Source organism: Muntiacus reevesi, chromosome X (genome assembly GCF_963930625.1).
Source record: "Muntiacus reevesi chromosome X, mMunRee1.1, whole genome shotgun sequence".
NCBI lineage: Eukaryota > Metazoa > Chordata > Mammalia > Artiodactyla > Cervidae > Muntiacus > Muntiacus reevesi.
Genome location: NC_089271.1, coordinates 141,697,223 through 141,722,834, shown reverse-complemented (window position 1 = coordinate 141,722,834; position 25,612 = coordinate 141,697,223). Strand labels below are relative to the sequence as shown.

At 34.2% G+C, this 25,612-nt stretch overlaps 1 protein-coding gene and 1 non-coding gene across 4 annotated transcripts in view; both read left to right on the top strand.

Annotated features, from left to right (window-relative positions):
• Positions 1-25,612, top strand: part of COL4A5 (collagen type IV alpha 5 chain) — a 250,361-nt gene that overhangs the window by 135,168 nt on the left and 89,581 nt on the right. For all 3 annotated transcript variants that reach the window (XM_065915481.1, XM_065915480.1, XM_065915478.1), the window contains exons 5-19: positions 5,884-5,928; positions 6,016-6,078; positions 8,785-8,838; positions 9,162-9,188; positions 11,108-11,188; positions 12,861-12,923; positions 14,911-14,946; positions 15,129-15,170; positions 15,336-15,428; positions 16,841-16,894; positions 16,991-17,047; positions 17,331-17,375; positions 17,637-17,690; positions 19,204-19,245; positions 21,225-21,357. In XM_065915481.1, coding sequence (XP_065771553.1) covers positions 5,884-5,928; positions 6,016-6,078; positions 8,785-8,838; positions 9,162-9,188; positions 11,108-11,188; positions 12,861-12,923; positions 14,911-14,946; positions 15,129-15,170; positions 15,336-15,428; positions 16,841-16,894; positions 16,991-17,047; positions 17,331-17,375; positions 17,637-17,690; positions 19,204-19,245; positions 21,225-21,357 — 889 coding nt within the window. The remainder of the gene's footprint in view (positions 1-5,883; positions 5,929-6,015; positions 6,079-8,784; positions 8,839-9,161; positions 9,189-11,107; positions 11,189-12,860; positions 12,924-14,910; positions 14,947-15,128; positions 15,171-15,335; positions 15,429-16,840; positions 16,895-16,990; positions 17,048-17,330; positions 17,376-17,636; positions 17,691-19,203; positions 19,246-21,224; positions 21,358-25,612) is intronic.
• On the top strand, positions 16,208-16,312 carry LOC136154892 (U6 spliceosomal RNA). Its single transcript, XR_010660597.1, has one exon. It is a non-coding gene; the product is annotated as a U6 spliceosomal RNA (small nuclear RNA).

Below are 25,612 nucleotides of genomic sequence, written 5' to 3'. Positions count from 1 at the left end.
TGGATTTACATGTATTCCCCATTCCGATCCCCCCTCCCACCTCCCTCCCCACCCCACCCCTCTGGGTCTTCCCCATGCACCAGCCCTGAGCACTTGTCTCATGCATCCAACCTGGGCTGGCGATCTGTTTCACACTTGATAATATACATGTTTCAATGCTATTCTCTCAGATCATCCCACCCTCACCTTTTCCCACAGAGTCCAAAAGTCTGTTCTATACATCTGTGTCTCTTTTTCTGTCCTGCATATAGGGTTATCGTTACCATCTTTTTAAATTCCATATATATGCGTTAGTATACTGTATTGGTGTTTTTCTTTCTGGCTTACTTCACTCTGTATAATGGGCTCCAGTTTCATCCATCTCATTAGAACTGATTCAAATGTATTCTTTTTAATGGCTGAGTAATATTCCATTGTGTATATGTACCATAGCTTTCTTATCCATTCATCTGCTGATAGACATCTAGGTTGCTTCCATGTCCTGGCTATTATAAACAGCGCTGTGATGAACATTGGGGTACACGTGTCTCTTTCAGATCTGGTTTCCTCGGTGTGTATGCCCAAGAGTGGGATTGCTGGGTCATATGGCAGTGCTATTTCCAGTTTTTTAAGGAATCAAAGTGAAGTCTTTTAAAGTTTCAGAGTTCATATGTCTATAATTAGCCTTTCTTTAGTATTTTGATAGTTGTCTTTATATATTCAGATGTCTATTTAAACTAATATAAGAAGACTTTAAAGTAGCTTATGGTTGAGAAATATGAAAGTGTTGAATTTCAGTAATTTTTCAAATTCTTAAAAATATACTTCACACAAGTGGTTTAAAGCAGAACTACCCAACCAGGGTGATCATCTCAGAGTTCAGAGAACTGATCACCTCAGGTCATGTACCCTCCCTGGGAACCAGGTAAAATAGTATAATTTTGTTTGTGTGTCTTGAAGAGAACAAGTTTGGGAAGCTCTAGTTGAAGCCATTATGTTAAAAAATAACTATTTTTGAAAAAGGAGGTTGGTTCCATAAAGTTTTACTGCCTATACCACCATGTAACTACATTATAGCAAAATATTTTTAAAAAAGAATAACTATTTTTGGAAGAATACAGTATTTTATCAGTTCTGAGATGTATGATTTTTCAAGTTTTAATGTTCTGGAATTCAAGATGTGTTTGAAAATTTAAGTGCACATTTAGTGTAATTTTTCTGAAAAGCTTTTAAGTAGACATATACTTTTCAGTGTGTTTTAGATTTGGAGGAAACTATAGTTTATAAATAGTACTGGCTTTTGGAAAATCATATTTAACTTTTCTGAGCCTCTGTTTCTTCACTTGTTAAATTAGAAAGTCAAACAAGACAATCTCCACGGTCTCTTTTAGCTCTGAAATTCTATGTTCATAGATTGACAAGGTCCCTGAATTTGAATGTAGAATATATGGGTGGTGGCTTAGCATATTTACGTGTATTACAAAGAAAAACTTTCTGATCGTCTGATCTCCAGAAATTTAGTAGATGTATACATTTTACCTAAATATTTAAAATATTCCGTTTGCTATATACGTCTTAACAACACATAGCTTGCCTTATGTGCTACTTTTGACTGGTGTAGGTAGAGCAGTGGAAAAGCAGGGAAGAAACTCAAAATCCTTAACATTTTTTTAGCAGACATGCTTCTGTGTTTTTCTGTCATAACTGAATATCAATATACTATTAAAGCTGTTCATAATAATCATAACATATATCTTAATAGCTATAGCTGCCATTAACTATGTCCTAAGTACTGCTGAGACTAAGAAAATCTGTCCACTCTATCACTTCCCACTTTAAAGTGTCTGAGAGTGCTTAGAACTTGGTGGCATGATAGTTCCTGCGTCCTCAAGTCTCAGCTCACAGGCAGCTGTTGGCATGCAGATTTTAAAAGACTTATTATGGAAAATTTAAAGCATACACAAATTTACAGAGAATATATTAATACTACAATGACACCCCCCATGAAGTCATTACTTGGCTTTAAAAACTATCAACATTTTGACAACTTTGTTTCATCTATACCTCACCACTCTTGCCTGTAATATTTTAAAGTAAATCCCTTACATCATCATTCCACCAATGAATATTATGTTTCTTGAACTGATAACCACATTATGCCATTATTACACCTCAAAAACTTAGCAAAACTTTTCAATATCCTTTAAAATTCAGTCCATATTCAGGTTTTCTCAGTTGTCCCAAAGATTTCTTTTTGCAACTGGTTTGTTCAAACCAGGATCCAGGCAGGTTCCACATATTGCATTTGCTTGATGTATTTCTTAAGCCTCTTTTATTATGCCATTGAAGAAACTGGATCATGGTGTTGTATTGTGTTCCACAATCTGGATCTGCCTGACTGTTTCCTGCAACTTTGAGGTTGCCTTAGCAGAGGCACTAGAGAACTTTCTAGGAGTAAAGAAAAATCTGTACATTTAAGATGTGTACATTTTACTGTATATAAACTATACTGATAAAAAAAGAAAGAAAATTGAACAACAATACTTTATAGGTAGTGCTGTATACTTGCTGTTGAATTATATCTCATGGCACAGACGTCTGTCTATCCCACTTTTTCGATGCTATATTTGGTCAGTGGTCTCAGATGTATGAGCCTGATTCTGCCACCAAAATTTCCCCATCAACTTTCACATAGTGGTTTAGCATCCATCCATGATCATTGGTTAGATCCAAGTTTTTGTTTTTTGTTTTCTGTTTTTTTTTTTTTCATTTGGAGTTGCAAAATGATAAGTTTTAAAAGTCTATCAATCCTTCATTGAATAGCTTGAATTCTAATTTATTAACTTGAATTCTAATTTATCAGCTGAATTCTAGTGGGGTAATGAGTTTGTATACTGCAATTTCGTGTGATGATCAAGGAAGGTTTTTTAAATTTATCATTAGAAACACATGGAATTTCTGTGTTTCAATCACTTGTACTCATTATTCTTTTTGAAGCTCAAATTATTTCATCTTTGTCTGTGGGAGCCTCTTCAAGTTGGCCCCTGTGATTTGTCCTATTGACAAAACCCTATTGATCTTTGATAATTTCTTTGCTTTCTGACATAAGATCCTTCAGGCTCAACTTATGCATGTCCTCTCTAGATCTGGAATTGACCACGTCTCTGATTACAGACTCTTTCAGTGATTTAGATTCCACAGTCTGAATATAAGGAGTGTTCATTGCTACTAGTTTTCTCACTGTTTTGAAATATTTTAAGGGGACAAAGTTAAGAAATATGTATTTTTTTTAAAGAGAAAAAATATCATGAGTTCATATTATTACTTCCAATTGAACTTTAAAATAAAATGTTTTTTATACTTGTTCTCTCCCCCTGCCACCTTTCTCTCTCTAACATGAAAATCTTCATTTACCAATGATATTAATATAATTAATTCCTTTGTCCTACAGTATAGCTATAATGACTTCAAAATAACAATATACAAATAAACAAAATAAACATTTCAATTTTAAAAGTAATAGTAGAAATCTTAACTGCCACTAATTATTTCTTTGCTGTTTTTTATCCCCTTTGAATTGACTCATTTCAGTCAGCAGTAGTTTTCTTCTATGTATGGTCACTGTCCACAGTTCCAATGTACTTTAGGTTCATTGGTTCCAGTTTGCTTTCAATTCTTGATGATTTCCTTTTTACCTTTTTAAAAAATTTTTCATTATTTAAAACAAGTGCTTTGTTCTATAAGACTAGGTATAGTCAGAGATGCTTCCCATCTTTACCATCTCCCCATTCTCTTTCCTCTTTCCCCCAGAGTTAATTATTTTTCATTTTCTGTTTATCTTTCACTGTTTAGTATCACTACCTTTGTTATAAAAAGGTAGTATATTATATACACTACTTAAATTTTGTTTCTTTTACTTAACATTCTATCCTGGAGATCAGTATGTATTTCAGGGTACAGAGATCTTCCACATTCTTTTTTAAAGCTGCATAGTTTTTTATTATGCAGATATACCTTAGTTTGTTTATTCATGTCCCTATTTGTTCTCTGGAGAAGGAAATGGCAGCCGACTCCAGTATTTTTGCCTGGACAATTCCATGAACAGAGGAGCCTGGTGGGCTACAGTCCATGGGGTCACAAAGAGTTGGACATGACTGAGCACACATGCATGCCTTGTTTCTAACCTTTAGCTATAACTCTGGTTATATATCCAGTTTTAAACTTCAGCTACAATAATTCAGTCAGTAATCTTGGATTTCATATTTTATAATTTCTTATGTGCCTTTGGGATAGATTTCTTAAAATGAGTTGCCTCAAAGAGTAAATAAATACATGTGTAATTTTGTTAGATATTTCCAAATTTCTCTCCATGGTGTTTAAATCTCATTAGTAGTTGTCTGAGAGTACCTTTTATTCATAGCTTTACCTACAGAGAATTTTGTCAAACTTGTATTTTTTTGTGAATCCTGACAGGGATATTTGATTAAGATTTTGGGGGTGATCACATTGATGTTCTCGGAGGCAGATATATCAGTATTTGCCACTTACTCATATCCTGCTGTAATCAGGATTCATCACAAACCTGGGAGAATCACTTTGTTTTTTAGAACAGACATTTCATCCACTAATTTGCCTGCTCCTACATCACCACAAACTGGAAAATTCTTAAAGAAATGGGAATAACATACCATCTGACTTGCCTCTTTAGAAATCTGTATGCAGGTCAGGAAGCAACAGAACCAGACATGGAACAGCAGACTGGTTCCAAATAGGGAAAGGAGTACATCAAGGCTGTATATTGTCACCCTGCTTATTTAACTTCTATGCAGAGTACATCATGAGAAATACTGGGCTGGATGAAGCACAAGCTGGAATCAAGACTGCCAGGAGAAATATCAATAACCTCAGATATTCAGATGACACCACCCTTATGGCAGAAAGTGAAGAAGAACTTAAGAGCCTCTTGATGAAAGTGAAAGAGGAGAGTGAAAAAGTCGGCTTAAAGCTCAACATGCAGAAAACTAAGATCATGGCATCTGGTCCCATCACTTCATGGCAGATAGATGGGGAAACAGTGGAAACAGTGACAGACTTTATTTTGGGGGGCTCAAAAATCACTGCAGATGGTGACTGCAACCATGAAATTAAAAGACGCTTACTCCTTGGAAGGAAAGTTATGACCAACCTAGATAGCATATTAAAAAGCAGAGACATTACTTTGCCAACAAAGGTCCATCTAGACAAGGCTATGATTTTTCCAGTGGTCATGTATGCATGTGAGAGTTGAACTGTAAAGAAAGCTGAGCGCCAAAGAATTGATGCTTTTGAACTGTGGTGTTGGAGAAGACTCTTGAGAGTCCCCTGAACTGCAAGGAGATCCAATCAGTCTATCCTAAAGGAAATAAGTCCTGAATATTCATTGGAAGGACTGATGCTGAAGCTGAAACTCCAACACTTTGACCACCTGATGTGAAGAATTGACTCATGTGAAAAGACCCTGATGCTGGGAAAGATTGAAGGCAGGAGGAGAAGGGGACGACAGAGGATGAGATGGCTTGATGGCATCACCGACTCAATGGACATGAGTTTGAGTAAACTCCGGGAGTTGGTGATGGACAGGGAGGCCTGGCGTGCTGCAATCCACGGGGTCACAAAGAGTCAGACATGACTGAGCGACTGAACTGAACTGAATTAAAACAACTCACCCAAATAGGAGTATCTTCTATAGGTTTCTATAAAAGAGATTTTAAACATGTATAGTTTTTTCTATAGTGTTTAAAAAAGAATGAGTGGTAATAATCAATGAGACACATTTTGTCCATTGCTGTTAAATGTAGTTTTCATAATTCCCTTAGATTGAATATTATTTTATTGTCATTGATTGCTATTTATCTCTTTTTATAGGGTCCTCCTGGACTTCCTGGATTTCCAGGGACACCAGGTCTTCCTGTAAGTAGAATCTGGCTTCTTATTTTTAAAATCTCTTAAAACAGTAATCTAAGAAATATTATACATGTGTTATATCCCCTTTCAAAGGGAATGCCAGGCCATGATGGGGCCCCAGGACCTCAAGGTATCCCTGGATGCAATGGAACCAAGGTGAGATTTATTTGACTTAATCTTAGGCAATATGCTAGATAATAATGCACTTGAACATTTCAAGGAATCAGTATCGAGAATGTTAAAGGAGAGATATAGTAGCTTCATGTCTAGGACAGACATGGGGTATGTTCTGAGTTAACATTTTCAATATACTGAAACATCAGTAATTCTTTAAGCCTGTATAATTAGTTGGGATATTGCATTGAGTTGAAGATTACCTACCAAATCCCTTTTGTGTTTTAGTGTTAAGTAGAATGAGAGTTTTTGCCATACATTGACATGAATCAGCCATGGGTGTTCATCTGTTCCCCGTCCTGAACCCCCCCCCCACCCCATCCCCTCCCTCAAGGTCATCCCAGTGCACCGGCCCTGAGCACCCTGTCTCATGCGTCAAACCTAGACTGGCGATCTATTTCACATATGATAGTATACATGTTTCAATGAATGAAACGAAAGTTAAAAAGGAATTAGGATATATATGTTTATACATATAAACACACATATACGTGTGTGTGTGTATATATATACACACACACATCTATATTGTCAGTTAAGAGTAATACTTGTGAATGTCATTCATTAGCTTTGATTTTTTTTAAACTAGGTACACTTAAAATTTTCAAATCTTTCATATTCTTAAATTTTTTTATCTTGCCTAATAACTTCCTGAAGAAGAATCCTAAAAATCTATATGTAAGACACCACATCAGTTTTTACTATGAACTATTAGTATGAAACCTGAAACTTCTCCATCATAGAAAATAATGAATTTAACAAGTGAGAAAATAAAGTGTCATATGCTACAAACATTGTTTCCTGGCCCTCATTTCTTTAGTCGAGACTAAATCCAAGTATTTGGATTAAGTATAAAGTGAGAGCAAGAAAAAAAGAGAGGAAAATTTGCTCTTTAAAAGCTTATAAGTATTTGTTTCCATTTCTTATTCCCTCACTTTTCTCCTTTTCCTATAGGTTAATGAAATATTATTTTCTGTATATCCTTTTGACATTTCAATATTGCACATAATACTCTGTGAAGCTATTCTGAAATACCATAGATCTTTCTAATTAATGACTTTTGTCATATTTTATATTAGGGCATAATATTTAAAATAACTTGAACAAACTATTTTGCATTATGCAGGCCATCACATTTTATGATAATCATTGTAGTGTATACTTGTAGGCAATAAAGTTATTGTTACCTCCAATATTTCTCCAAGTCAGTGTCATCCTTGCCACTAATAATAATATTCTGATTTTGGATTTGTGAGGCTTACTTGTGTTTTTCATTTTTGCTTGGGGCAACCTTACAGTGATAGGACCAACATGGAGTTAGTTTGCATGGCATATTGCATGTTAAAGCAGGCTACATTCATATGCCTATTCTGGTAATTTAATTGTTTTTTGCTAGCATGTCTTGAGCAACAAACAGACCACTAGCCTAAGTTTTAATTAAGACCAGATATATCTACAATGAGTATAATATGCTATGTGATTAAAGGGATCTTTTTCTTTTCTTGTTAAGGCAACACCTTAGCAGATCTCATGATTTGTTTGCGTTTGAGTCCCCTCCAATTATGTAAGCAACAAAATTTTTTAAAAACATTATCTGCACCTGCAGATTAAATGGAATCTTATATTTCTAACTCTGTAACTGGGCTTCCCTTGTGACTCAGCTGGTAAAGAGTCCGCCTGCAATGCAGGAGACGTGGATTTGATCCCTGGGTTGGGAAGATCGCTTAGAGAAGGGAAAGGCTACCCGATCCAGAATACTGGCCTGAAAAAAGCATTATGTGTACCTACAGATTAAATGGATTTTTATATTTCTGACTATGTAACTAATCGAATGAACCCTAGAGATGGAGTCAAAATATATGGATTCTTTTGCTCTCTGTTTTCTAAACTCGATGTACAGGCCATCGAGTTTCTTTCTGTCTGGGCTTATTTTTTCCATGTGTAAAAAGTGGTGGAGAAAGGGATATTGGACAATAAGTCAAAGGCACGTAGCTGTATCATTTACTCTTTTAAGCCTCTGACAAGGATGTTTCTAGAAGTACTACAGCACATGGGTATTTGAAAGGAGGTTGCCTTGGGGTTCTTCTACAGCCATTTTAGCTTTTGTTTTCTAAACCAAATATCTGTATTAGTACTTTACAATAGGGAGTGAGAAAAATTGGGTGCCTAGAGAACATAATGACCTGCAGTTGCTAAAACTATTGCTATGATTGTACTCTTGGTGATGTTAATGGCATTCTTTCTTACCATCTTTTCCTCTTTACAAAAATAATTTGAAATAGTTTACCATAAAAGAAAAAAGCAATGGGGCAGTTAAAATATGAATCTATATAATACATGGGCAGGAAATTGGAGCAGATCATTAACTATTAAATGTGATGATGGACAGGAATCTGTGGTATGATTCTCTCAAAATGGATTTGTCAGAAGAAAATGACTAAAGTAGAAGATTTTTTTCCTTTATTTCTGATCGGGATTCATGAGTGGAGATAAAAGTATCTTAGAAGGTTGATTTGATATGGATAGTTGTTATCAAGGTAATTGAAAAGTGAAGGCTAACGAATTTTTGACAATCTGGCATGTTTCAAAATGACTTTTGCAGAAATTTTTTCAGTAAGTTATTGTTTGTTGGTATAATGATGCTTTGTTTTTTGTTCCTCCATGCTTTTTATTTTTAACTCCTTCTAGGGAGAACGTGGATTTCCAGGCAGTCCCGGTTTTCCCGGTTTACAGGGTCCTCCAGTAAGTTATAAAATTTGAAATTATAATGAACACAGGAATTAACATAAGCAGAAGTGTACAAAGTGAGCTCAGTGCATTTTTATGGAACAAAATAGTACTTTTCAAAGTAATAAAGTAAAATGATTTAAAAAAAAAAAGAAGTTAGTAGTGCATAGAGCTTTCTGCTGGGTAAAAGCAAAGACTCTGTAGTGCATATTTAATATAAATGTCATCTCTAAGTATCTTAAGATACCTTTTCCTCAGAATGGTCTTATAGCAACCTCTTCAATTTTGCCTGCTCCCTCCCCTCTCATTCATATAATTCATTTTCTTTTTAATAATAGGGACCTCCTGGGATCCCAGGTATGAAGGTAAGTATCTCATATTGGAAAGATAAACATTTTAAATAAAGTATTTGGAAAGCCAGCATCTTCAGTCAGATGTCTCTGTCTTCTGTCTTAAAATGGATGCTTCTAGAAGTTGCACAGGTGCACATTTATGAGCTCTCCTTAAGTATTCTCCTTTGTTCTTGTGGCTTTAAGTACCTTTTATGGGCTGGTATGCTTGCAAATGTGTATATCAGCCTCACAGTTCTTTTTGATACCTTCCTCGTTACATTTTGATTCAGTTGACCACCTGCTCCCTCTGGAAATATTCTTTCCCTCTGGCTTCTGCGAGGGAATATTCTGGAAATATTCTTTCCCTTTTCCTAATCTTTCTTCTACATCTCCAGTCATTCTTCAGTCTTCTATGCAAGCTCATGTTATTCTATCTAGCAAGCATCAAGACATAGTCCTGACCCCGTCTTCCCTTCTATGCCTAGCAATATCATTAATGCTCATGGTATTGATTGCTGTCTAGTTATGGAACACCTACATTTCTATCTCTAAAACAGAATTTTCTTCCAAGTTACATGCATACATTAAACTGCTTCCCTGACATCTCCTGACTTATCTCCCAGACATTCAAAATTAACATCCTCAGAGTTAACCCAGACCCCCAAGTAAACCTTTTCCTCCTTCTGTTTTCCTCATCTCTAAAATTTGTATACCATGTACACTTTTACATGTACCAAAGCCTGAGAGTTAGTATTTGCATTTTCTACTCCTTCTCACATCTCCTCATTGCATTCTATCTCTAAATACTGTTAATACCTGTAAGTATATGTATTAAAATTCATCTACTTTTTCTTCATTTCCACTGCCAACACACTAACCATAATGCCTCATCTGGATTAGTGTAGTAGCCTCTTAACTAGTTTCTTTTTTGTATCCCTCACCTCCCAGCATGATTTACTCTATACAAAGCAGCCAAGAATGATCTTTTTAAAATATAAATCAGTAATTTAATTTCTGTCCTTATAAACCTTCAAGGGTTTCCCACTGCATCCAAGATAAAGTCCACATTTTTTTGTATGGCCTGTAAGATCTGCGTATTCTGGTCCTTGCCCCACCTTTCCAACCTTATCCCTAAGCCGCTTTTCCTTAGGCTCACCGATCACACCAGTCTGCATTAAGTTACTTGAATGTGCCAGATTCCCTTTCTGGGTCCTTTGTTCAGGCTGCTTGCATTGCCTAATGCTCTTCCCCCATCTTCTCTTGGCTGATTCACGATCCTTTAGATCTCAGCCTGAATGTCGCCTTCATAGATTGCCCTTCTTCACTGCCCAAACAAGTTTTCTCCACTATTTCTTTTTTAAATTGAAATATATTTGGCATATAACATTGTGTAAATTTAAGGTGTACATGTTAATTTGATAAGTTTATATATTATAATATGATCTCCATTATAATGATAGTTAACCCATCTAGGACATCACATGATTATCATTTCTGTGATTGTTCTCCACCATTTCTTTATCATGTACCATGTAGTTTTCCTTTATAGTCCTAAACAGAAAATGTTATCATCTTATTTGTTTACATGTTATGATATGAATTTCCCCAGTATATTATTAGCACAGTGAGAACAGGTGTCTTGTTTTATCTTCTTTGCTACGAAGCATCCAAAGCCTAACACAATTCTTGGCAAATATTAATATTTAATGTTTTTCATGAATGAGTAACCAGAGGTATGACAGGTTCTTAACAAATTGACTGTACTTCCATGTACTGTACCCACTTCCTCATTTTCCTTTGAACAATAAATGTATTCATTTAACTACTGAGGTCGCCTAAATCTTTGAGGACACTTATGTGACAAATTGAATGCTTAGTTCATTTTTTGTATTCTGGCCAGCTTTCCTGTATCATAACTATTACTTACAGTCACCACTTATGCTTTCTTTCAGGGAGAACCAGGTAGTATAATTATGTCATCACTGCCAGGACCAAAGGGAAATCCAGGATATCCAGGTCCTCCTGGAATACAAGTAAGCATCTGCTGACTTTCTTCTTTGCCCTATTGATCAAATCAGATCACAGCATCACTTTTTTTTTATCCTCAGCCTTATAGTATTCTCTATTTTCATTATAGAAATTAGCATCTGAGGTTTGATAGACATGGCAGGTATGTTGTATGTGAAAATAAAAGCAGTCTTGACCAGGGAGCTTTTTAAGAAGTGTGGCTTGTTCTTTTACCTTTCATATCCAGTTTCCATGGAAATTTTTGCTTCAGAGTTTTGCAGCAGAAACAGCCTTCTATATAGTCTTATTTCTGTGTTGTGGAGATCAATAGCGTAGTAGGAGTAAATGGTCTGATTAAAAATTGCAGGTTTCCCATTCAAGGTATTTGAAGAATTCATTTATAACATTACCAGTTATGCATAACGTATTAACATATTTTGAAGGCTGAAAGAATAAAATATATGTATAGTGAATGTCTAGTGTAATCTTAAGAAAAATTATCATGTCAGCCTACACATAACATACACAGAGATGACAACAACTTTTGGGGATTTATAGATTAAGGAATTATTTTTTTTAAGGTTTATATTTCATGAGGATTGCTCCTTTTGCCAAAAATAAAAATCAGTTCTTTCTAGTATTTGATCACTAAGATACAATGTCAGGGACTTTTTTCATTAATCACCTTAATACATACTTGATATCACCCATCCATATGTTCTTAAGTATTACCAATCTTTTCTAAATTTTACTGTATTATATTTGAAAATATAGCAGAATACATGCAAAGTATATGTAGGTTATAAAGCATAATTACCAAATGAGCACTTATGAACCCAATGCAGTGTTTAAGAACTAGAACATTGTAATTTTCAATCAACCTTTCTTGGCAGTCACATCCTTCTGCATTCCATTTCTTCTTAAAAGTGGTTTTATTACATGCACGTATATCATTAAACAAGAGTATTTAGCTTTTAAAGTAATATAAAATGTATGTGTAGTTTTCTGCAACTTTTTCTATTTGATATGTTAAGATTCACCCATATTATTGTATATGACCGCAGTTCATTCAGTTTCACTTCCATGTTACAGTCCATTTTTTGATATACTAGAATTTGTTTCTCTGAACTCCTGTTGTTGGATATTTGGGTTGTTTGGAGATTTTTTAAATTATAAAATAACCCAGAATTTGTATCCAGATATAAAATTAATAGATTTCAAGGCAGTCAAATTTTCAACTTATTAAGATGCCTAATTTTGCTCCACAGCCATTACATCATTCCTTTAACTTTTGTCCTAGTTTTTCTCACTTCCCTCTTTGTGTTTAATTTTATTCATTTTTATTTTAAAATTAGAGAAGCCACCTTGAAACTAGTAGGCTTTCCCTTCCCATTTCTAGCATAAAAGCTCCACTAAATGGCCATCTTTGTTGCTTCATATTTTAAAACTTCCTTACTATACGTTTGTCCCATATTTATTGTGTACCACTGTAAAACATAAGTTCTCTAAAAACTGCATTCATTCTGTTTAGTTGAATTTCTTTATAGTCATTCAATCCTTTTATTCTACATTTAAAAATTCTGCTTCAGAATTATAGACTTTTAGAACAGAATTCTAGCAACTAAACTTAAATTTCACCCATTTAGTTCTTTATACAAGTTTTTTTTCTTATCCTTTTCTTTACTTTCTTTATAACAGGGCCCAGCTGGTCCCCCTGGTATACCAGGGCCAATTGGTCCCCCAGGACCACCAGGTTTGATGGTGAGCTTCCTTCTGTAATTTCATTTCTCCTCCTTGTCTTTCATTTTACAAATACTAATATTATTATTATTTTTTCATTTACTTTTATTAGTTGTACTAATATTATTTGTACTACTTGAAAGTATAATAAATTTGATCTATAGTTTTCTTAAGTTTTCTTATATAGGAGATTCTATAGTGTTATGGTGAATAATATATATGCTAAATAATAACTCCATTTTATAGATGGAAAGAATGAGGTACACAAAAGGAAAGATTTAAAATAAAGTATCTTGGTGGTTAACTCTTGATGTGTCAGATTTGAAGTCACTTCTGGGGCCACCTTATGAAGTCTTCTAAGGCAATTCTTAAGTCACTTGATGAAACATGTTTCTTCAAGATGCAGTTTTCTGTTAAAAAGGAATAAAAATAGATATTCACACACACAAAAAAACATAGGCTTTCATTTCTTAAGGACCTGTGACAGAACAGTAGGATTGGTGAGGGTAGTGAATCACTCTGAAATGGGATAAGGATTTTTATTTCCCAGGAAAGAAGCAAAAACTTATAAAGATCCTGAATGTGCAACCAGTTCTCTTACTTTACTACCTGTATCGTCACTTATATTTCTACTCTAATAAATTTTAAGTACTTTTACCCCTGAAATACTTAAATTTCATTTAAGTCATATTTTAAACTTAGAACTGTACTGTTGCCCTGTTAAAAAGGACAAGAAAATTGTACTTCAAAGTAATTTCTCATGTGCCACTCTTCTCTCATCTATCATATATTTATTTACTTATTTTTTTTGCATTCAAATATTCACATTATTTTAATCACAAAGTGCATAAAATTTAACATTGTACTTTTAAATCCAGCATTATATGCCTTTTCTTTTTTTTTTAATTTTATTTAGTTATTGTTTTTTTCCAGTGGGTTTTGTCATACATTGATATGAATCAGCCATGGAGTTACACGTATTCCCCATCCCGATCCCCCCTCCCACCACCCTCTCCACCCGATTCCTCTGGGTCTTCCCAGTGCACCAGGCCCAAGCACTTGACTCATGCATTTAAATAACAGTTTTCATTATACCTTTATAGACCATACATTTTTGCTTGTGACCATTGGTCCTCTATTCATGAATGAAAGAAATAATGAAATAATGTTTGATAAATACCAGAAGATCTACCAGAAAAAGATTGTAGTTTCTGCTTTCTTAGAAATCTTTAGGAGAGGATTAGAAAACCTCTTTGTTTAGTTTGTTTTAGTTGTAAATATCTTGCAAAACATGAGATTTTGGAGCATGATACTTTTTCCGAACTCTATTACAACCTTGGCCGACCCTAGGTGTATTGTTACACCTTGAATTTCCTTAATTCTTGTGACCACATAACACATTGACTCTGTTCTTAATGTCCCTGCAATTAACCTTGATTCAACGTCTTAGAAATGCTACCAAGGTGTAATGTGAATAAATAGTGAATAAATAAATGTAATGTGAATAAATAGATCAGTTGACATCAGGAGGTGATATCCCTGGACAGACAAATGCCAGCTTAACTTTTCAAACCTTAAAACATTCTCAAATATACAAATATCATATAAAATCAAATTGCATTAAAGAAGTAAACACATGCCTTTTAGAACTGGACAGTTAATTGTCTAATGATACCTAAGTTTAACCCATAATTCTGATATGATAAGTTTGATATTTATTGAGATTAATTTTTGTATTGATTTTTGGCATGAGTGCTACCCCACAGCCTCTACCCATCCTTGCATTTCTTCCCTCACCCATTTGTAGCCTGTCAAGAGAAGTCGCCGCTATCATCTAGTTTTTTAAAATCAATTTAAATATGTGTCTCTGACGAGGAAACAATGAGAAAGAAACCTCAGGAAATATTATTTTAAAGGACTTTTTTCAGTCCTTCTATGAAACCAACTTATTTTTAATATACTCATTAATATAACTCTTTTTTCCTTTTTCTGTGTCTTTCACTCTTAGGGCCCTCCTGGTCCACCAGGACTTCCAGGACCAAAGGTAATTTTCTTCCTTTTAACATCTTTTATTTGGTGTGGATTTTGTTGTTGTTGTTGTTGTTATTGTCAGTGAGGTTTTTTATTTAATTTGTTTATTTTTTAATTGGAGGAAAATTGCTTTACAATGGTGTGTTGGTTTCTGCCATAGTCAATGAGGTTTTAAATTCAAATCTCTCTCTTCAGGGGAATATGGGCTTAAATTTCCAGGGACCCAAGGGTGAGAAGGTGAGTAGAGAAAAAAGTTGATTATTCAACCCTCAGTTTTTTTCTTTCACAGTCATTTGAACTTGTCTTTTTGCTTCTTTCAACTAAATTAGCTTGCATGTTATATTATATTATTGTCTGGTTAAACTGTGAGATATTACTTTACTTATTTTATCTTGCAAACAGGGTGAGCAAGGTCTTCAGGGCCCCCCTGGGCCACCTGGGCAGATCAGTGAACAAAAAAGACCAATCGATGTAGAGTTTCAGAAAGGAGATCAGGTGAGTATGTAGGGAGGAAATCAATGAATATCTTGCTATGAAAGTGGCATTCCATTAAAATGCATTACAAGCTGGAATAAGGTTATTTGTAATAGTCTTTTTGAAAGAACAAGGATTAGAAATAATTAAAATTTTAAAATATCTTGACTGAGATATACTCTATATACTGTAAAATTCACCCATTTAAAGTGTACAATTACATTTATTTAATACATTCACAAGATAGTCAAACAATCACTACAATCTGATTTTAGAACATTTTCATGAGCTCCCTGAACAAAACCCCACACCTATTAGTTATCACTTAATATTTTTCCCTAAACTTTCAAATCCTGAAAGTTTAATTATATTAAACCACTGATTTGATTCTTGGCTCCAAAGATTTGCCTATTTTTGGACATTTTATATAGATGGAATCATACATGATATTCTCTAGTTTCTTTTTTTATTATAATCTTTTCAAGTTCATCTATGTTGTAGTGTGTATTAGTATTTTGTTTCTTTTTATGGCTGAGTTAATAGTCCTTTGCATGTGTATTCCCCATTTTTGTTTATTAATTCATCAGTTGATGGACACTTGACTTTTTTCCCATTTTTGGCTATTATGAATAATGGCTTTATGTACAAAATTAAGTCATTGTAAGATAGATTGTCACTGTTTTAGATGGCCACATTCTCTACATTTCACTGATATTCAGGGAGAATATCAGTAATACCATTACTGATATTACTTCTGTAATTACTGATATTACAGTAATTACTGTATTACTGATAAATTACCTCTCTTCGGCAGCACATGTACTAAAATTGGAATGATACAGAGAAGATTAACATGGCCCCTACATAAGGATGTCCTGCAAATTCGTGAAGTATTCCATATTTTGGCAGGGGGAGGCCTTCCCACGTGGCACTAGTGGTAAAGAACTTGCCTGCTAATATAGGAGGTGTAAGAGATCCTGGCTTGATCCCTGGGTCAGGAAGATGCCCTTGGCAATCCACTGGCAATTCTCCAGTATTCATACCTGGAGAATCCCATGGACAGAGGAGCCTGGCAGGCTACAGTCCATGGAGTCGCAAAGAGTTGGACATGACTGAAGTGACTTGGCATACATGCACTAGAGTAGATGAGGAGATAAAATTATATTATTACAAAATATTTTATAAGAATAAAAATCATTAATACTTTAATTTGAAATGCTTTCTTGCTCTTCAAAACTTGGCTTGTACATACACTAAAAATTAACTGAAATAAGCAAAGATGGCGCTAGATTTTTTTTTGCCTAGTAGATTTCAACTTTGAATTTGAAATATCTTTGTTTATAGTACATGAGTCTGTAGTTCAGCTAGTTAAAATTGTTCCTAGCAGTACTAATAGTTTTAATATTGCTTTCCTTTTCCCTACCACTGCATAGGGACTTCCTGGTGACCGAGGGCCTCCTGGACTCCCAGGGATACGTGGTCCTCCAGTAAGTAACCTAAAATTCTTTAGCATCATTTAATGTAAATTGATAATCTCACACAGTACTCCATGAACCAATGTAAAATTACTTTTGTGTGTATAGGGTCCTCCAGGTGGTGTGAAAGGTGAGAAGGGTGAGCAAGGAGAGCCTGGCAAAAGAGTAAGTGTTACGGCTTCTAATATTCTTTGCAAAAAATTTTAAACATGTCTTTGCGCATGTACTCATGCACTGTACATGTGTATAATTTTATTTTTTCCTCTTAAATCCTGCCTTCATTCCCTCAAAATGGCATGAATGGCATATTTATTTATTTATTGTAACATTAAAGTCCAGAAAGTCTACTGAAGAGAGTCCCAGGCTGGAAGAAAACTTGTTATATCCTTTGACCTTATATTTCTAAATAACAAATTTATATTATTACATTTCCTTGAATCCTGAATAGGGTAAACCAGGCAAAGATGGAGAGAATGGCCAACCAGGAACTCCAGTGAGTATTTAAAATCCACCCTCCCCTCCAAATGGCAACATTTGTCCATGTTAGTAAAGAAGCAGGATGGCAAAGAGGCTTGGGGTTGAAAATAGTTAAAATGAATTGAAATTATCCTTTCCATCTCTTGCTTAATTTCTAGAGTTCTAAAAAGATTGACCATTTTTGTCAATGTCCTTGGTGCTTTTATGGAGGAGAGGAGTTTTAGAGGTTCTTATTCCACCATTTTTGCTGATGTCACTGTTTTCTGTATTTTTAAAGGGTTTGCCTGGTGATCCTGGTTTCCCTGGTGAACCAGGAAGAGATGGAGAAAAGGTAAGAATTTTAAAACGTCGAGGGAACTGCTTTTATTCTGGTTAGCACAATTCTTTTCATCCCAGTTATAAATGAAAAAATTCTAAGTAACTAGCTTTTGTATTCAAACTACACCTTCTTTATCCATCTTTTGATGTTATTCCCTTTTCTCTTATACCAATTCCCTAAATTTTCATTCATTATCCTAAATCACAGTCCATGTGATAGAAATACATGGAGAATTGTTTAACTTTAGCATTTCCATTGTTAAAAGGTGATGCCTTTACTTTGAGCGTGTATCGGCAAAACTTTTGTTCTCCAGAAAGGATTCAGCACTATTTTAGTGAGGTCCTCATACTAAAAAAGGTTTATAGCTGTGAATTTAGAATGTTGCCACTAGACATTTCCATTCTCTAGGCAATGAGATTCTCTGGAAGCTCGTGACTAATTCCTTGTTGTTTTTTTTGTTGTTGTTGGCTGTTGTTTTTTCATTTGGCCATGTAACCTGACTGAGGTCATTTGTTTAGTTCCCTATTTTAAAAGTGACTTTGAAAAAAATGTATGAAGCCCACAATTCCCATATTTATAGCAGATCACAAAACATCCATTTTTCCAATCTCTCTGGTTTTTAAGTGCTTTCTATGAAAAGCTTTGTTTTGCAGGGACGGGAACATGTTAGAAACTTGAATGTACCCAGAGGGTACATGTTTTAATGGTGATTTTATCTCTAAACTAGATCCAAGTTCTAGACTGGTTTAAGAGGCACAACTAGAATAAAGGAAGATAATAAATACTCAAAGAATAAACTTTTGTTTTTCTAGTTGTATGTGAAGTTATAGGACAGAGTATCTCCTTGAACTAAAAGAAGCTTATAGATAGATGAAAGGTTCCTATGAATAAATCTCGAATGAAAGTAGAGGTGTGAGAAGTCCGCCTATTCTTGGGTCGTGGCCAGTGGGATAGCAGTTGAATACTGTGATCTTCACCTGTTGTAGCTACTGGTTACGGGTAACAGTTTTGTCTGAATTTGTCTTTCAGTAGATTCTAAGAGCAAAGTCACAAACCATTTATGATTTATTAGCTGTTCCTGGTGATAGTTAACTTCATCAGCCTTAAAATATCTGTCACTAATGGAAATGACACTAAATTTATGCCCCTGACAAGTTTTTTGAAAAAGACATGGCTAAATGTAAGAAAGGGGTAAAGATTTTAGCTGATTCTAGAAATGCCAATTTTTTAATTCAGTGTGTTCTCTATGTTACAGCTAGAAATACCTTAGAAGTCTGGTCTACATGTAAGGCAAAGAAGTTAATTGATTTGGTCAGCATCATATAGTTTGTAAATCTGACATAACAACACAGGTTTTCCTAAGCTTAGCAAAGTAGTGTTTTATTAACTCATTTTGTATTTCTCTTTGAGATTTTTTATTATGGATTTCTGGGTCTTTATGAATCTTAATTATCAGTTATATTTTTGAAAAAATTGATATTTTCATGTGATTTTTACTAATCTATTGTATAATTGTGTTGAATAGGGTCAAAAAGGTGACACTGGCCCACCTGGACCTCCTGGACTTGTAAGTTTTTTTCTTTCAGTTTTTATTTATTAAATTTATTACTGCATTTTAAATTTTGCGTCTTAATTATATACTCCATACATTTTCCTCATAGAACCCAAAATTCCAAGTCTTTATCAACTTCTCCTATCTTAAAAGTCTTTACATGTAAAACTTCTGTGAGGTTGATCTCAAAGTGTTTGTATTGGTCTGCCTGTGTATTATTTCTCCATAATAAAGCTCCAAAATTATGGTATTAGGTTTTTTTGCCTAATGATTGCCAAATCATTTCTCAAGTAACCAGCAGGTGGTGCAAGTGTTGCTTACAAAGGTTCAAAAAAAGAAACTGTTGGGGAGCTAGGGATTGGTCCTTTCTCCTGCAGGGCTCAGAAGAAAGATGGATTTGGTCTTAATAGATTTTCTCAATTTGTAATTGTCTGATTCACACCTCTTTCTTCCCAGAGTGTGTGCTTTCTAGGGGTTCTTCATAACAAATGTAGGAAACTGCTCTATAAAAGAATACGTAAGGGGTTTACAACTTTTCTGTCATATCTGTATTCATCATGAAATCCCAGTCACATATGTTTTCATTCTTATTAAAAATAAAATATCTCTGTTGCAGTTGACATATCGATTTTCCTTTCATTGAAATTTTCTAAGACTCCTGGCTTTAGACTTCACTAAAGTTGCAAAGGGGCAAGTTCCATAAACCCTATATGATAAGACATTTGAATAATGTTTATTTAATTATTTTTGTCCATAGTGAATCTCAAATATTGATACTTGGTGCTTTACCAAATCCAGTGATGAGAATGTATTATATTTAAAGAAGATCTTAAGACAATTTTTATTTGCTTTCATTTTCAAATCAGAATTTTACTTTTCTAACAAATAATTTTTCTAAAAAATGAGATGATAGAATTTTGATGAGCATCAGAAGAAATGGAAATTTTGAGAGTGTATCCTATTCGATAGCTCCCCTATGAACTACCATCCAAATTCTAGGTCCCACAAATGTCCATTTGTCTGAATATTTCTTATATCCAAAAGAGCCAGGATGAATATTGCCATTAGGTGATAATTTCTATCTCAGACTGATAGTTGCTTAAATCTAAAGCTTACTTTACCTTTGTAATTCTATGAAGTTAACCTCTTTATATTAGATTATTTAATATAAAATTCTTTAGGCATGAGGTTCTAAGAAGATAGAAAGGGCTAGTTAATTTTAATTAATAAAGCCCTCCTGGAAGAATGACTTTTCTTTTTCTTTTAAAGAAGAAAGAAATATGAGTTGACAAAGAGAAAGATTATGGGAAGGCATTATAGATATTTAGAATGGCATATTCAAAGGAAAAAGCAGGAATGTGCAAGATGCATGAAGTGATTACAATCAGACTTCACTCTCCTAAAAAGTCATTGCTAGAACTAACAGGACATGAAACAGATTCTCATTGGGAGTGAGAAGTATGTTTAGAGTCCAAGCTATAAAGTAACATAATATATAATAAGAAGTAATGAGCAATTATGAGTGTTCTAACAGGAAACGTAACACAGAAAAATTGCTTTTTGAGGAAGTGTATCCTAGTAATAGATTTGGATTTAAAGGGAAAAGCTCAGAGTTGTTTCTGTTAGTCCAAGTATGAGGTAAGAATAGAAGCTGTCACAGGAAAGAAGGGAACAAATTGGAGAGACTTTTTTAACAAAGAATTATCAGGCTTAGGTGATTGGAATGAATTGAATTTGAATGATAAGGGACATCAAACATAATTCTAACTCTGTAAGCCTGGGGCTAAAGTGGATGGTAATATTGATACTGACCCTGAACATTTTCTAATCTGTTGAAGCATGCTGCTCACAGTCTATGTTAAGGTAGTCTTAATGATTTTGCATCTGAACACTGTGAAAATGATGCATTGTAATCATATGGACCTACCAGGTTATTTTCAGAAAAACAAGTCTCTTCCTCTTTGAATTCCTTTATTTTTTCTTCCATAATAAAGGTAATACCTAGGCCTGGGACTGGTGTAACTGTAGGAGAAAAAGGAAACATTGGGTTACCTGGCTTGCCTGGAGATAAAGGAGATCGAGGATTTCCTGGAATTCAAGGTCCACCAGGCCTTCCTGGACCTCCAGGTAAATGAGACTGTACTGTACTTAATACCCTTGTGTTTATAGTATCTTTACTAATCCATGTATATAGTATTATCATACTAGTTCCAGGGTGAGCATGGCACTAGAACACAGAAGTATTTTTTAATTGACAGGAACTCCTCAGCTCTTACTATAACCTTTCCAATTTCCTCATGTATACTTTAAAAAAAAATCAGAATTACTTTAATAGTGTCGTCTTACCATAAAAAAATACCATTTCTTTCTTTTGTTATTAATAAATTACACCAAACATTACTGTGACCCAAATATTAATCATTATACCTTTCATGCTGTCATGGTAGGGAACATTGTGCTAATGATGCCTAGTTAGGTAAGATTTACTGTATTTTTATGTAGTAAACAGCGCTATCCACTTAGAATTCCAGAAACATCTACCTAGAAATCCCCATGGTGATTTTGCTATGCAGTAAAACCTTGGAGCTCAGTACTAATTTTATATCACTTCCTTATTGAAGATACACAGTAGAGTAGAGCACTTCTAATTTGGCCGCTAATTGAGCAGTGCCCTTGTTTAGCATGTTTATTTGGATGTTCTCTGAAATGAGGTGATAGTATACCTCTCATGTAAAATTTGAAAAAAAAAATCTTGTACAGTATCTGTCACACATAGGTATTTAATAAATTATCGTTACTTTTCTATCAAAAATATTTGCCTAATGAAATGTTAACATGATGAGATGAGTGATGCTCAGTGTTTCTGCCAAGAAGAAAGGAATAAGTTGTGGGTCCCCTTTTGCTCGAAGTATACCCTTTGGATTTCTATCTTCAAGATAGTGGACCAAAGACATACTGTGTATGGAAAATTCAGATAAGGAATTCTCCAAGGATATAGCAAAAATTGTAAAGTGTTAGATAGTATGAAATAAAATGTAAGACACACAGAGGGTAAACCTAGATGTCCCAAAATCCAACATGAAGGAGTTCAAAGAGAGAATAGGACAAGAAGCATATTTGAAAAATTAATGGTTAAAACTTCTAGCTATTTAAAAAAGGCATATTTCCCTGTAAAAAAGGTTATGAGTTACAAAGCAAAAGTAATAATAATAATCCAAAATTAATACAAAATACACACCTAAGCACTGTAAGGACATTTTAGAATTTAAGGATAAAAAGAAGTTCTTAAAAACTGTCTGAGACCCAAAGCAGATCACTTACAAAGCAGTGAGAGTCAGATGAAGATAATGGGGCACATTTTCAAAGTAATAAGGAAAAATAACTATGAATTTGAGATCCTATATTACATCAAACTATCACCCTAGGGTGAATATGAGAACCTCCAGATCTCTGAAATAGTTACTGGAGCTTTTACTCCAAGAAGGAGGAAATGAATTCAGGATGAAGTTGGGAGTGGGGGTGACTAACATAGAAGAGACAATGGTTAAGAAAGATATTAATAAAGTATTTTAAGTCTAAATAAATATTGATCATAAAAAATAACATAAATATTTTAAGTAACAATATGGAAGTATAATTGTACATACTACTAACATAGAATGTAGAGGTACAGAGAGAATGGGGAAGTGAAATTATATGGTTTATTGTCTTGTTAGAGGGAGAGAATATAAATACTATTAACTATATAAGTTTTTCAAAAAATACAGATTTTAGTCCCTAGGTTAAATATTTTAATAGTAAAGAATTAAAATAATATATATTTTAGAAAAGAATTAAAATAATATATATTACTTACTTGTTGAAGAAAGAAGATGACCAAAAATTGACCTATGTAATACAAGTAGGGTTTGGGACAAAACAGACACAGATAAACCTGAATAAATAGAAAAACATAAACTGACAAGAAGAAGTTAAAAACAAATCAGTAACTTCAATAAATGTAAAAGGACTAAACACTGATTAATAAACAAAAGCTAAAATAAAATTGGAACAAAATCTATATGCTGTACACAGTAGACATATCTAAAGTAAAAGAATGTAGAAAATATGAAAATTAAGCAATGAGAAAATGTTAAGCAAATACTACCAAAAAGAAAGCTGGTTTAGCAATTCTAATATAGTATGAAATAGAATTAAATGCAAAAATGCATTACAAACAGATATTTCATATGGATAAATAGACAAATTATACCACAGTGGTATAAAAGTCATGAAAGTTACTCATCTAAAATTATAGCTTTGAATATGTAAAGTGAAAACTGATAAACTACAAGGGATAAATGGAAATTCCCCAGTATATCAAGGAAGTGAAATGTAAATATGGATTTAATGATTTGAGTAACACAATCAAGCTGTATTTTTGAGGGAGAGAGAAAAATTTTGTGCAGCAGAGAATGTACATTCATTTCAAACACACATGAAGCATTTGTGTTGTGTAGCTTTGAAATTGTGTAGTCAAGAAATTGACTCTATTAGACCAGAAAAAAATCTTTTAAAAGTATATTCAGGATACTGTACATAGAAAATACTAAAGATAGTGTCAGAAAATTGCTAGAGCTAATCAGTGAATTTAGCAAAGTTGCAGAATACAAAATCAATACACAGAAATCACTTGCATTTCTATATACTAACAATGAAAAATCAGAAAGCAATTAAGGAATCAATCCCATTCACCATTGCAACAAAAAGAATTAAATATCTAGGAATAAACTTACCTAAGGTGATGGAAAAGTTGTACACAGAAAATTATAAGACACTAATGAAAGAAATCAAAGATGACATAAACAGATGGAGGGGTATTCCGTGTTCCTGGGTAGGAAGAATCAATATTGTGAAAATGACTACAGTACCAAATGCGATCCCTACCAAATTACCAATGGCATTTTTCACAGAATTAGAACAAAAAATTTCACAATTCATATGGAAACACAAAAGACCACAAATAGCCAAAGCAGTCTTGAAAAAGAAGAATGGAGCCGGGGGAATCAAGCTTCCTGACTTCAGGTTATATTTTTAGATGAGTAAGTTTCATGACTTTTATATCATTGTGGTATAATTTGTCTATTTAGTCATATGAAATATCTGGTTTTAATGCATTTTTGCATTTAATTCTATTTCATACTGTATTAGAATTGCTAAACCAGCTTGCTTTTTGGTAGCATTTCCTCCCCTGGAGTAGGAAATGGCAGCCCACTCCAGTATTCTTGCCTGGAGAATCCCATGGACAGAGGAGCCTGGTGGGCTACAGTCCACAGGGTCTGCAAAGAGTCAGACATGACTGAAGTGACTTAGCACACAACATAGCATGCGCACAAAGCTACAGTCATCAAGACAGTATGGTACTGACACAAAAACAGAAATATAGACCAAGGGAAAAAGATAGAAAGCCCAGAAATAAACCCATGCACCTATGAGTACCTTATTTTTGACAAAGGAGGCAAGAATATACAATGGGTCAAAGACAGCTCCTTCAATAAATGGTGCTGGGAAAACTGGACAGCTACATGTGAAAGAATGAAATTAGAACACTTCCTAATACCATGCACAAAGATAAACTCAACATGGATTAAAGACCTAAATATAAGACCAGAAACTATAAAACTCTTAGAGGAAAACATAGGCAGAACACTTGATGACGTAAATCAAAGCAAGATCCTCTATGACCCACCTCCTAGAGTAATGGAAATAAAAACAAAAGTAAACAAGTGGGACCTGATTAAACTTAAAAGCTTTTCACAGCAAAGGAAACTATAAGCAAGGTGAAAAGAAAACCCTCAGAATGGGAGAAAATAATAGCAAATGAAACAACTGAGAAAGAATTAATTTCCAAAATGTACAAGCAGCTCATACAACTCAATACCAGAAAAACAAACAACCCAATCTGAAAGTGGGGAAAAGACCTAAACAGACATTTCTCCAACGAAGACATACAGATGGCTAACAAACACATGAAAAGGTGCTCAACATCACTCATTATTAGAGAAATGCAAATCAAAACTACAATGAGATATAGCTTCACACCGGTCAGAATGACCCTCATCAAAAAGTCTACAAACAATAAATGCTGGAGAGGGTGTGGAGAAAAGGGAACCCTCTTGCACTGTTGGTGGGAATGTAAATTGATACAACCACTATGGAAGACAGTATGGAGGTTCCTTAAAAAACTAGGAATAAAACCACCAGATGACCCAGCAATTCCACTCCTGGGCATATACCCTGAGGAAACCCAAATTGAAAGAGACACATGTATCCCATTGTTCATTGCAGCACTATTTACAATAGCTAGAACATTGGAGGCAACCTAGATGTCCATCGACAGGTG